A 13,764-nucleotide genomic window follows, 5' to 3' on the forward strand; every position below is an offset into this window, starting at 1 on the left:
CAGGGGTCAGCAAATTCTTTATCTGGCCGGCGAAACCATTGTACGCGCTCTTGCACACAAAACGGTTGATGATTAAAAGCATATCTTAATAAATTCAATAAATGTTAAGCCTTTAAATTCAGACATTTATTACTAACTACTAGTTTGTTCATTTGTATTTGTTAAGTGATAAGCCATCTTTTCGGCCTTATCATTGATCTTATAAACTATCTTAGATGTTTAGGGTATCAATAAATAACATAAAGCATCATGGTACAACATCAGCACAAAATAAATAACAAAGAGTATCACAGTAAGACATACAGAGTAACATTAAGAGTTCCAGTCAAAAGAGTCATAGTGTCATAGTTTCTTATAAAAGTTATTTGCGCCGTTTCGCAACGAGTAGTGAGTCAAAAGATTTCGACGTGAGACTCGAGTCGAAAGATTAAACACCGGGTGTGATAACTAGGTCTCACTGCCACGTTACGCCAGGGTAGGAACCGTAAGACTAAACAGGTTAATTTATTCTGCACTGACTCGATCTTACTCGACCATAACGAGGACGATGGGCTAATGCACGCAAAGAGATAGTTAAAAGATCATTCTTCACGTTCAATTTTAAATTACACGTTTAATTTCAACACAAATGATACAGGGTTTTACAAGTTAGAATCGAATGTCAGCAAAACGCATAAAGTTTTTCATTATTTAGATAGAATAATTAATGCTTCGCATTGGTTGAACATTTTTGTTTGATTATCAATATTGTACCACTGACAGGCTGAAAAAGGGTCATTTGACACTTTAACTGATGAGTGAACGTTTAAATCTCGTTTTTATAACAAAATACTAACGATACATGTACAGCTTCGTGTTACAAAAGCTTGATTTTTATCTAAGAAAAGTTAAAAATACAATTTTTTTTTTGTATAAGTCAAAATAACGTAATATTTATTAAAGTCATCGTGGGCCGCATTATAAGCTCTTGAGGGCCGCATACGGCCCGCGGGCCGAAGTTTGGAGACCCCTGATCTAGAGAACTGTCCAGAATGCCACAAAGTCAGATAATAGGTGAAAATTAAAGGTGTCCGGCTTTAGGCAGCCGTCACTATATGGAGCAAAAAATACAATCCATCACGAGCTAACCTGATGGAGCCTGCCACGAATCGTCGTTTTTTTTACATACTTTACACGTATTTTATTGAAGTTGCTTTTGTGTTGGTCCGTTTAGTGTTGGTTAAATTTGCATTCGTGAGATTTGCATCAGAGATAATTATGTCCGTGAGATTTTGCGTTCGAACTACAGGGTTTTACAAATCAAACAGTAATACACCCTTGTGTACCCCAAAAAAAGGGAATTCTTTTTGTCGAAAAACTGGACCGCAGGATTGTACAAATTCTTCAAGCCAGCCCTTTAAACAAAAAGTTTGCCAACCTCTGGTGTATAGTATTAAATCCTGTCGTTCTATCATGATAGACCTATCGGCATTACTTTACTGTTCAAAGCTCAACATTCCATAAAGTGAAAATGCTTTTCAAGATTTTTCAGTCCGTTAGTCTGGAACTACATATTGTATTTGCAATTGATACATTTCTTTCTCCAACATCAACCGACAGGCAAACAATGCATCGCGTTAAATGATTAATGAATCGACACGAAATCGATAAAACAGTCGGAAACAACTGGCAGTTTGTTTTTCTTTCACCATGATTGTTCATGGTGCCCGTGAGTCGAATGCAACGGATCATGAATCAATCGCAGTGGTAAAATGTTTTTTATTCAAATCCCAAAAGTAACACATTTGCATCCCGCTCGTACTCCAAATACAATACAAAGCTTAATGATGTTCGTTCTGTATTTTTGTTATTTTGGATTTGTGCGTTCCTGCTTGCTGTAGTTTTTTTCCCCAATTTCACTTCCGTAAGGGGCTGAAAGCCTATCTCTGGCAATTGTTTACACTGAATCAGTCATAAATGGAATAAAAGTATGTAGTATAAATGGATGCTTAATCGCTGCCGGGATGTTGTTTAAACATATATTTCATTTCCTCTCTGCTTCCGCTGATATAATTTTGCCCAACTCGAACAGGTGATTGACGTCGTATGTTCTGTAAAGCAGTTACTGTTTTGTTGAAATGATGAAAAATGAATACCTCGCTAGTTCGATATTTTATAACAGAAAAAATCGTTTGCAATAATTTACAACATGACTGATTTATACAACCACAATTTCAAGAAATGCCAATTGCCGCACCAAATATTAGGAATAATAATTAGTCTGCAGCCTTTTCTAATCGAGCTTTGAATTTTTTTTTGTAAACAATTGGTTACTGATCAAAAAATTAAAATATTTTCCAACGTTTTACCAGACTTTTACAGAATTTTCAGGAAAAATTTCGAATCACTGTACAAATGCAAACTCTTTGGTCAATTGCTCAAGGATCAATTGCTTGACCTAATCTATACATAAAATTGTTTTTAGTATACTGATTGTATTGCTTTTAGGTTTGTCCAGGAGTTTCACCTAGTATTGTCTCTAGTACATCTTTATTTTTTTGTTTATATTTCTCGTATTGTTTCCTGATGAATCACACATGCAACACGGCGAGTGGCGACATCAGTTGTCAAAACACTACGAACTTATTGGAGTTAACGTAAAACATATTACAAAGTACATTTCGCATACACCAAATGCTTTCTTTTGTGTCACGTTCAGCTACTACACATTTAACGAAAATTTGGTAAAATAACAATTTGGCTAGTCTAACCTAGAATGTTTTAGAATTATTTAAAAAAAAACCTAAATTGTCATCATGTTAGCTTCTTTATGCATATTCTGCTGCAGATAATGATCTAGAAATACTACTAGCTTACAGTACTAATTGCTTAACTAATGAACAGACTCCATCATCCCCGGTAAGAAATGTATTGTACAAATAAAGACTATTCGCTACATGTATCATATACCACAATATACGCTGTTCGCCGTTGCAAGGAACGAGCGTACAGCTTTTCCATGTCATTTATCTTCAGACCCAATTTAACACCTAGTCCGAACATCCAGAAAGCTAGCTGCAACGGTTTGCCTTATTCCGTGCTCTATAAGGTATCACATGATGCTCTATCACCATCGCATATGCAATTCTCGAAACTGAGCGATTCGTGCTTGAATGCATATATCCGGAAAGCAAGTCGTTTCGGTAGGTGGCTAATTTGAGACCGTTCGACCGTGGCCGTGTCGGACGATGGAAAACCGAATCACGGATTTCTGAGGCGAAAATGCGTCATTGTTTAAAACTGAAGCAGCTGTTTGAATAAGGCTACCGCTAATTTCACATGCTTCGCCTTTGGTGAATCCTTGAAGCCGTGATACAGTATCATTGTTTGCAGAACATGCTGGACCAAACGTATCATGCAAGCGAATACAAAGCACAAAAAATGCAGCTATGAAATAGACAAGTTTCAATTACAACTACGATGTGGTCACAAGAATCAACAGTATCACATGCAGCTCCATGGAGAGGATTTGCTTTATCTTAAAATAAAACAATATACTCACCGTGGTAGAAAAAGGCAATGTTTGTTCCCTTTTTAATCCCATTTTGATTCCATGTGGACTTATGTTGCCATGCTTCTGCATGAATAGATGAGCTTTCTGAGCTTTGTTCTACCGATATCATTATATGAGAGCAAGTTGTACTCAACAAATTGGAATATGTTCTTTATAAAAAAGGTTTTAAAACAAGAAAGTAAACCCTTGTACCATTTTTCAATGCGACATTTGTGGTGAACTGAATTATTTGAATGTGCCTTCATCATTTTTATACACGAAGGAAAGTACCTCCAAAATTCACCAGACATATTTTCCATCTGAATTCTCCTCATGGTACATCACAAATGTTCATGATATGTGAAATGTATTTAATGTAAAAGCACTGCGCTGACAGGACTTGATGCGTAACTCGCGCAACAGGGTTTCAATCTTCTTATCAGTCTCCCGCCAGTACGTCTAACCATTTCCCGAGCGAATTCCTTGTGATACCAGCAGCAACCTGTTTTTGCTACGTATATGGCTGGGCAAACGCTTACCGGTTGCTGCTATGGCAGATGACGTGTAGTCTTAATATTCAACCGGCAAAGCCCTCTGGCAAAAGATGTCCTGTGAACTGATCGTACCGTTTGATGATAGCATGTGTTTAACGTCGTAGCGGATTTGATTCCTTGGAAGTTTGGCCCTTTGCTATGGCATTGTCGATGGCAGATGGTGGGAACTTTGTTAAATTCTAATGCCGAGGAAAAAAAACAATAAACAATCTGTTCTGATTTCGTTGTACGGTTTGCGAAAATGCTGTCGATGGTAGTAAGAGTTTCATAATGTAAACCAAATCTGGAGGTTCATAGCAAATTAAGGTGGATTTATAGCGTTTTTCTTGTTCTTGTTCTCAATGCCATATCGAAGAACAGTTTTGCCGGTCGAGATACGGTTTCGCTCAATACTTTTTCATTAACACATCGACACAGAATCTGTGAGCGGCAACCGATCAAACGATCGTATATTGAAGTGCCCAAACGATTCTTTTGTTTGGTTGACTATTTGTAAAATCGTTCGCGTCAAGCCCTCCTGTTCATCCTCTCACCATTGCTCCACAGAACCAAACACATTATACGGACGTCACACAATGCGTAAACTGGATTTCAGCCATACAACCCTATAATCTTTTGACAGGAAGTTTACGCTCTCCCATACAAATCAAGCGTAAACTTTTTGAGTTTACGCCTCGTATGACGTCCGTATTAGAAACATCGTTTTCATATCGTATTGTATATACCGTAATCACTACTGGACTTGTTTAAAAACATTTCAACAATTGGTACTGGTCCAGTATATCAAATACCTATAACTCGATCAAACGCCTATAAGTATGCAAATAGTAATGCATAGGTTTGGATACTCTAAATCAGAGATGTCAAACTGATGGCTCGCGAGGTCTTTCGGTTTGGCCCGCGACCGCTAGAGCCAAATTTTTTTTGTGGAAGCATTTTTGCTTCTATAGTACATGTCACTCAATGCCGGACTCCTGAAATATGAAGAGATTTTCAATTGTTAGGCCATGCGTCATAAAACATTGTCATTTTTTTCTATCTTCTCTCTATGCATGTATGCATAAAAAGATAAGAATTTCAAAAACTGTTGTAGTCAAAAACTGTTCAACTCCGCACAATTTTAGTAAAATGGTTAACAAAAATAGATGAAAATTATGTTATACGCTTTTTCCGCTGATTAAATTTGTTAGCAACAAATATTTGATGAACAATTAATAAAAGAAACAACTCGCGGTTTAGTTTCAACCTCATACAAAATCTGAAATGTCCTACTCATATGTATGTAATTTAGGAACATTACTTTTTTATTGTTAAGCCATCAATCAAGACACTTGGCAACTAATAAAGCATTTTCTATAAGAAAAAGACTTGTACAAATTAACAAAATCGCTCAGCCAACAGGAATTAAAAACGCAAGCTCTCATACTTTTTTTTGCATATTGTTTTGGAAAAGGTCGAACCCCTTTTTAGGGTTCTGTGCACAACTAAAGACATAATATTATATTTCTGCAAAACTTTTAGAAATCAGATAAAATCAGATGTTAGCACAAACACGTTTTAGTTTTGATATAATGTTACAAACGATCTTAAGCTTTCCATCAGGCATCCTACCAAGACCAATGTGATTAGATAAACTACAGGTAGGGTTATGACTCTGATTTTGGTGGCCATAATGAATGAAGATTTCTATGGAGATTGGCAGGAACGGAATAGCGGGTACTAAGGACTCGTATGACACCTTGCACTCCTCTGTAAAATGAATATCTGAACTGAACTGAATGACCTGTTGTAATTTATGGACTTTACATCAAAAGTAAGAATTCCCTACTTTAATTCCAGCTCCAAAATATTTACTGCTCTATATTGAAACCGACGCGTTAGTCATGGCCAGTTTTTGCACATTATTTTTGCGTACTGAATCTTGTTAGTTGCCATTAAACTATACAAATGTTGGAAATATCAGAGGCATATGACCAATTGAAAATAATCTGCTACAGCTATTTTTTTTACTTTTTTTACATCAAAGTTTTAACTTTTGTGAGATAACTATCATCACAAAATTAAATAAAAAGAACTATGAATGATCTGATTTTTGTATGATATAATATCATGTAAAAACTAGGCTTCGGCCCGTGCTACTATTAACAGTGGCATTTTGGCCCGTGAGGTCAAATGAGTTTGACATCGCTGCTCTAAACTTTTCGGTGCATAATTGATTATTAAGAAATTTCTACAATTTACATTTACCCTAGTAAAGCATTTATCAGACTTAAGACTAATATATAAATAATAAGTCTCGTTCGTTTTAAATTACCGGTTTAATACCGACTTTCTTCAACTCTACTTACAACAATCCTGTACTGCTACGAGCCATTGATTGGAATATTGCAAAAATTATTATTAATATTATTATTTAATACCATACATCATCATGTCCTTCAAATAATTAATTATCGTTATTTTTCTTTTCTGAATTTTAAATATGCATCCAATACACTACATAAAAAATGAACATACAAGCTTTCCTACTCTACATTTCTCGGGTCAAATGTTACTCTTAGTTATCCGCCATATTCAAAATTAAATAAACAAACGTATAACATATTATGTATAGTTTTATGTGCATACAACTTACTGATATTGTAAAAAAAAACTGTCAATTACTTATTATGTTAAACACACAGCAAACATCGTTGTTAGAAAACGAAGCGGGAAAATAATTTAATGCCGAAAACTTCGATAGTTTTAGTTTTAATAGTAAGATATTGCCAAAAAATTGGTCTCTTTATTCCGCTGGTTATTTGGTAATAATCCCGCGGTTTGTTTTGCTAGCCCTTTATGCTATTTTGTTGCATATTCTCTCTCTTTTTCTCCTCCGTTTTCTTCTTTTCTCTCTTCCTAACGATAATATTGACAGGTCGTTGGAACCATCCTAATCCGCTGTTATAAGGTTCCAACAATCGTAATTCATCAACTGAGCAACGACAAGATACGTAAACTTTTGACGCTTTCGCCGTTCCCAGCAAATACATCTTGCTTGACATGAAACTTACAAAGTAACAGCAGCTGCTTGATACCTGCAAGATTTCATGCATCACCACCCTTAATGTATCCTTTCGAAAACAGCAGTCGAAGAATCATTAGTGAAAAACAGTTGGAATAACAAAACAAGAAAAACAAAAATTAACTCTCCAAAAATCCGCATAAGCACACACAAACCAACACTAAGTGACAGGATACGTACGGTTTGGCACGACAAGGACAAAAAATTCACAAAAACAAAACAAAACACAACCTCAATCCGTATCCATTTGAGTTCGTTACAGCCGTCCAAAGCGCCCAGAGACTCTTTCGCCTTCTGTCAGGGTTCAATGAAAATATGTACATTCGGGGCATGTTACAAGGTACATCCATGTATAATTTTATCAGATTCCCATTTCCATCCGAATCCTTGACATCACGTCAACCGGAACGTTATGGCTCGTTCCTTTACTTGTGCCATACCGTGAGTCTTTCCCATTCACTCGTTCATTTTGTATTTGATTTTACAAACCAAACTTCCGTTCAATCGTATACATTCGGCGAGTTTGTGACGTTCATGTACAACAGGTCCAGGTGATGGCGTCCAATACAATACGTCCTATTCACTTTGTGTAGGAGAAGGATTTTGCTGTCTCTTTTTTTAAACTTCCGAGAAGATTTTGTTTTCTTTCCACGGAATTACAAATATGCGGGAGGAAGTTTTTGTGTCCCCTTCTATCATCCAACCTAGTATTCTTTTCTTTTTTAACTAAGCCGCATTATCGGATGTAACGATCTAACCTGTACTCCAGATATCACAGACAATCACAGTGTGACTATACAAACTAAAATATTTATAACCCAGCAAAGCCTTGTGGGAGATTTTGGTTGAATTGGGATATTTTACAGCAAACACAAGCTGCGAAAACTGCCAAGTTGGACGTAAAACGAATCACCTCATTCCATCGCAAGCCTGCCCGGGAGCGTCATGCTGAAAGATGTTCCCAAGCCCTACACTTGCAGTGCTCGATTGCAATCTGTTGCAATCCTTTTTTTTACTTCCTTTTTTGTATTGTTTTCCACTTAAAAGCTTACGCAAGGTTTGGTGCTAGATGCAATTTTTATAACCATCCTGTGTGCACTCATATGGCTGCAAAAGTACAACTTCTGTCACTTTGGCATCGGTTGCCTTTTTTATTTGCCTATCAAACGTTTCCATAATATCACTCAGTGTACCATTAGAAGTGCCAGATAGATCTCGTTCCTAGATTCGCTCACTTGTTCGTTCATTCCGGAGGCTAGGAGAGAAATTGAAAGGAAAGGGATCGAGTTTTAAATAAAGCTGACTTAGCCTTTCGCTTTGCCACGTTCATCGCCCCGATACGTCCGCCGAGATAGATAAACTTTCTCAATAAAACTGCACTTAAACTGTGTGATCCGGTCGACCGATACTACACAATTCCCAGCGGTCTGGGGTAGGTCATCGTTCTCGTTCACTGAGTATACATAGGAAGTCTGTTTTTTTTCATTTCAAGGATTAATAAATGTATTGCATGAGTCAGAATGTTTGAGGTTTAAACTTACTTTCAAAATTTTAATATATATATTTTGTTTTAATATCCAATAATGCAAATTTTACAGTGCGTTTGAGATCTACCTATACGAAGAAATTATTGAATATTTTTATGAAAAATAATTATTTTAAAATAAAATAATCTAGTATGTAAATGTTCCATCAAAACCTCATTTCATCATATCATAAAGCTACCACGACGTATAGAGTTTTTAACAATCGAAAAGCCAATTAAAGAACAAAACATAGGGCCCAGAATAAAATATACTCTTCCGTTTTTGCCTTGACTGCAAACTACGGTCAACGAATACCATCCACCAAAAGGGACACTTATACAGACCAACCAAGCCAATAGTTTGTCACACTACCGGTGATGAATTTTAATTATTTCTCCCTTGAATAATAGTATATCCTTTTACCGTCCATACCATCCATACCAGTAGTCGCTTTACAGGCTTCTGCTGCTAGATGCATAAACGATCCACTGCACAACGAATTCAATTAACGAGATGCAACAAACACACCCGCATTTGAGTGAAGCCTTTTCCGCCAAAGAACTGGACGGAACCAGCAATAACAACAAAAACTACTGCAACTAATACATACATACCGGTACACACAGACAGTCACATGCTAAACACTCCTGCTTCGGAGACCACAAACTGCCTGGGTCGAGATGGATGCACGTAAAGCGAAAAGTTTTACTATCAAAACTTGTCCATTGACGATTGTTTCGATTTAGTTATTATGCAACGGTGCATTCTCTTGGTGTGGCCTTTAAATGGATCCCGCTCTTACATCATCTACCCACAGGTTGGATTGAAAACGCTAAACTTATGCATCACCGAAACATGGACAAGGGTAAGACAAGCACATTCTGAATCTGGATACAGGTCGGTGATGGCGAAATGGCTGTATCGTTCACCACAGAAATTACTAAGGTCAACTTTTTAACGAATACTCACTTAAAACCACACATACTTTTAAATATCTATCCTCCATAATTTTTCCTCGCTACTTTCATAGATATTGCAATAAATGAAAATGATAAAACTATTTGGAGTATTTGGCGGCTCTGGTGTACTTTATTCTGCTAAGCGTTTGCTTAGCAGAAAAGCATCTGCTAAGGGTACTTCGATTGTCACAATGTCAACACACAAAATTAGCAGTCATCATCATTCCTTTTAGTAAAAACTTAATCATAGACCACCGAACTACATTAGAATTTGCTTTATGTGTTTGTGTTGGCGCTAAACAAATAAATTGTGAACGTTGAATCACTATTAATTGAAATTGGCTAGCAACAATTCTTTATTTAATCAAAACTGGTTCGATGAATCAAACTAAACAACAGCAACTAAAGAAGCGTAAACCATCAACCCTACGACATGTACCGTTCATCAACTCACGCACTTTACTCTCACAATACATATTGTTAATTAATGCTGCCATTTGTAGAAGTTGATAATATCCCTTAGAAATTCTTGATCTAAAAAGGAGCTCGTCCGTTTATCATGCACTGGGCACAGTAATGTGCAAACTGTGCCCCCTTCAGAAGAATATCAGACACGCCCTGTGAGGAAAACAATTTGTTACGTTATGTGGCGTTATCCTTTTTGTGCTGGTTACATAAACGATTTACTTACCGATAACTTCGGAATGCACACCGTTATCGGATAGATAACAGCATAAAAGAAGGCACAAACGCATGACACCTCGAAGCCAAATAAAAACAGCACGATTAACCAAAAGATGCACCAAATTGGATTTCCCATTCTGGCTGGGGTGTTGTTAGAAAGAAATTACGTGAATAGACAGAAAAATCAACTGAAAGAAATTAAAACGTACAGAGCCAAATACAGCGATTTATTATTTCAAACCGAATAGCTCTTACAATTGGTTTTTGTAAATTGCAAGAAATTAATCTTAATTGAACCTTTTGACTTTTGGATTGAAGTGACTTGAAACTGTACGGCGATGTTGATACTTTCGCGACAGACGCTAGATTTGGATGGTTTAGAAATTGAACCGGTATATATATACCGCACATGTGTACATACTCTTGTATATCAATACGGCTTGAACGTCACTACTCAAACATACATTTAAAAAATAAACGTTAAGTTGTCGTTTTTTTACTGCACATATTTAACTTTCCAGACAAGCAGAGTGAAAAGGATAGACATATTTTGGTGGAGTATACACAAAAATTAACGGGTGCCGATTATGCTACAGCCGATTCATCAGCGATTGATCTAGCGGTACGCAGAAGAGGCAGCTATCACGGCGCCCGTTGCAAAAGGTATACATATTACGAATAATTGGTAAGTGAGCGGTAGCACGCATATTTGTATAAGAGAGTGGACTACAATTCCGATGAAAATCATTTAGCTCTTTTATGTGTAATTTGTATGCAAAGTGAAATAATTTGTATCTTAAATGGCTGATATATACGCAGCTAAAAAAATGAACAATGTGTTGATAAAAGGGTAAATGTACCAATAGTGGTGCAGTGGTTGTAGTTTTGTAGTGGTACAGATTTGTTTAAATGAATTTACAGTGTCACAAAGGTTAAGATATACATATTTTAACAAAGAGCCATTTATAAAAGTTTTATCTTCCCTACTGCTACAATTTTTACCATCAAACACTACAAAATCAACGAAAACTACATGTTTTTGTGTCTGATTTGTTGTACCTATAATGGTGATAACATACCTGTTTTTTATATCTATAATGGCACTATAGTAAAAAAATACAAGAAATTAGAAAAATATGATAAAAGGCACCTATCATTTGCCATTCATAATAATTATTTAAAAAAAATGATAATTCATTGTTATTGAGTCATTTACAGCATTTATACAAATATGAAATAAATTCCTATAATCATATAATTTGGGCCGGTCTGGTGGTACAGTCGTCAACTCGTACGACGTAACAACATGCCCGTCATGTGTTCAAGTCCCGAATAGATCGTGCCCCCATACGTAGGACTGACTATCCTGCTATGGTAACAATAAGTCACTGAAAGCCAAGCTCACTTCACTAGTGGGTACTGGCAGGCCTTGACCGACAGCGGTTGTTGTGCCAAAAGAAGAAGCATCATATAATATAATATTAATTGAAGTTAAAAATAATTTCAAATCACCCACAATTAATATAAATCACATCACAAATCAAATAAACGAACGAGCACAACCTGGAGCTAACGCAGTAATTTTCTTTTGCAATAGCTCTCAAGCCGCAGAAACTCTTCTGCAACATGAAAATTTACGCTCCAGGGTTTCCACGAACGGACAGGACAAAACAAACAAGAGTTAGTAACAATTCTCCCCATTCGGAAATGCAGATCGCAAGTTGGAATTTTTCCATTGACCAGCAGGAAAAGTGTCGAACGTTGAAGAGATGATAAATAAGGCTTCACAATTGACGTTGCTCCAGATCCCTCTCCAGCTGTGTTGTCGTGTCTCACGCTCTATCTTACCGTCTGGTAATCTGTTCGTTATGCTCTATTCGGGGCTTGAACCCATGACGGGCATGTTGTTAAGTCGTACGAGTTGACGACTGTACCACCAGACCGGCCCAATCACTCACCACTCACTTGTAAATCACACAATTATATGATAATCAAACGATTGTTAGTATCGAAACTAGTATTTATCTGAATGATCATACAAATTATAAAAATGCTCAATGTTTACCGATTGTGATCTTAAATCACACATCAGGAACACAAATTATATTGCTCGTAATCTGAGATTTTACTCCTTAGCGTGATTTAACTCCTCATTGAGCATTAAGATTTGCTCGTTATACGAATAGATCATGCTATATGCCGTCTTTCACCATGCTGTATTTTCGTATTTAAATCATTGTGAAAGGTAATAAATTCGAGATATGATCCATATGTACTCTTTGGTTTTATCGTTTAAGAATTACCAACACAAGTGAATATCATGAATGCGCTTAGTAAGATTCAACTTAGTTGCGTTACGTGTTTGTGTAGGTGCTATTCAAATTGATCACTAATCAATTGGGTATAATCGATTATTTTGCGCAGTTTTACATTATTATGTCAAACCTTTTGAGAACCTTTAAATAAAACTAAATAATAGCAACTAAAGAAGCATTTACCGTGAACATTATTACATTATGAACATTATTCAAAACATAATGTTCATTAATAGTGTTATTGTGTAGTTTGAAAAAAATATTATTAACATAAACCTTGGTAATCCTTAGAACCAAGATAGACCTTTCTTTAGGCCCTTGGCTTTATCAAATTGGTATGATCATTAAGTTCTACGTAACAAATTTAAATTGCTAGAGCGTTTGAAATCATTCGGATAAAAAAGTATACATCTTCCTTCGGTTGGTCTGATTTGACACATGGCGATCATACGAACACTCCTCATATCATTTGATGCTCCAAAACACTCATATATCCCAACCGTTGAATCGCACCGATCCAACCATTTATTAGTCACCCTTTGCTCCGCCATAGTCTGAATGTCTCCAATCAACGGCAAACATTGTATCGTCTCCAGGGGTAGGAAACCTATCTTGTCGCATACAACAATAATGTTTTCAACGAATGTTTTGTGTTATTATATTAGCATAGCAATAACATGTCAATTATTACCGTTTATTTAAATATAAGCAAAAAAATCTAATTCATAATTTATTGTTCATTTCCAAGGGACTAAATTCATGTCGAAATAAAAATTTTAAAAAATATATATTTTTTCTTTCTGTAGCACCCTGTATTGTCGCATTTCATACTTGAAAGGGTTGATAAATAGAGCCAGATTTGCGTCGTCGCGATATTAGTCATAGTTATGCAGTGAGCTCGAGTGAAGCAGATCCGTGTTTTATATCAGGCCGCTAAGTATAGTTTAATAATGTTAATATGAGGTTCTTAGTGACTTGTTTGTGTGTTATGGCTGCAACATAGGTGACTTATATCATACATATATTGCATACACCAAATGCTTTAAAAAGTTTTTAAGATAATTAAACATACAGTCGAACGGCAAGTGACATGGAAAATTTAACGAAGATTCGACCAAGAAGACTTGATT

General features: G+C 36.2%; 1 protein-coding gene across 6 annotated transcripts; it reads right to left on the reverse strand.

The window, feature by feature from the left end:
• Positions 1-9,905: 9,905 nt before the first annotated feature.
• Positions 9,906-10,720, reverse strand: LOC120950272 (uncharacterized). Of its 6 annotated transcripts, none has more exons than XM_040368176.2 (3): positions 10,617-10,720; positions 10,327-10,507; positions 9,906-10,253 (listed from the first exon to the last, which is right to left on the reverse strand). In XM_040368176.2, the coding sequence occupies exons 2-3, from the start codon at positions 10,453-10,455 to the stop codon at positions 10,170-10,172; spliced, it is 213 nt and encodes a 70-aa protein (XP_040224110.1). In that variant the 5' UTR covers positions 10,456-10,507; positions 10,617-10,720; the 3' UTR covers positions 9,906-10,169. The 6 variants fall into 6 exon arrangements, with proteins under 6 accessions (XP_040224110.1, XP_040224115.1, XP_040224113.1 ...); XM_040368181.2 differs by having other exon boundaries at positions 10,327-10,460; positions 10,617-10,698; XM_040368179.2 differs by having other exon boundaries at positions 10,327-10,460; positions 10,575-10,697.
• Between the last annotated feature and the right edge of the window lie 3,044 nt (positions 10,721-13,764).

The sequence above is a fragment of the Anopheles coluzzii genome, chromosome 2, assembly GCF_943734685.1.
Source record: "Anopheles coluzzii chromosome 2, AcolN3, whole genome shotgun sequence".
NCBI classification, from domain to species: Eukaryota; Metazoa; Arthropoda; class Insecta; order Diptera; family Culicidae; genus Anopheles; species Anopheles coluzzii.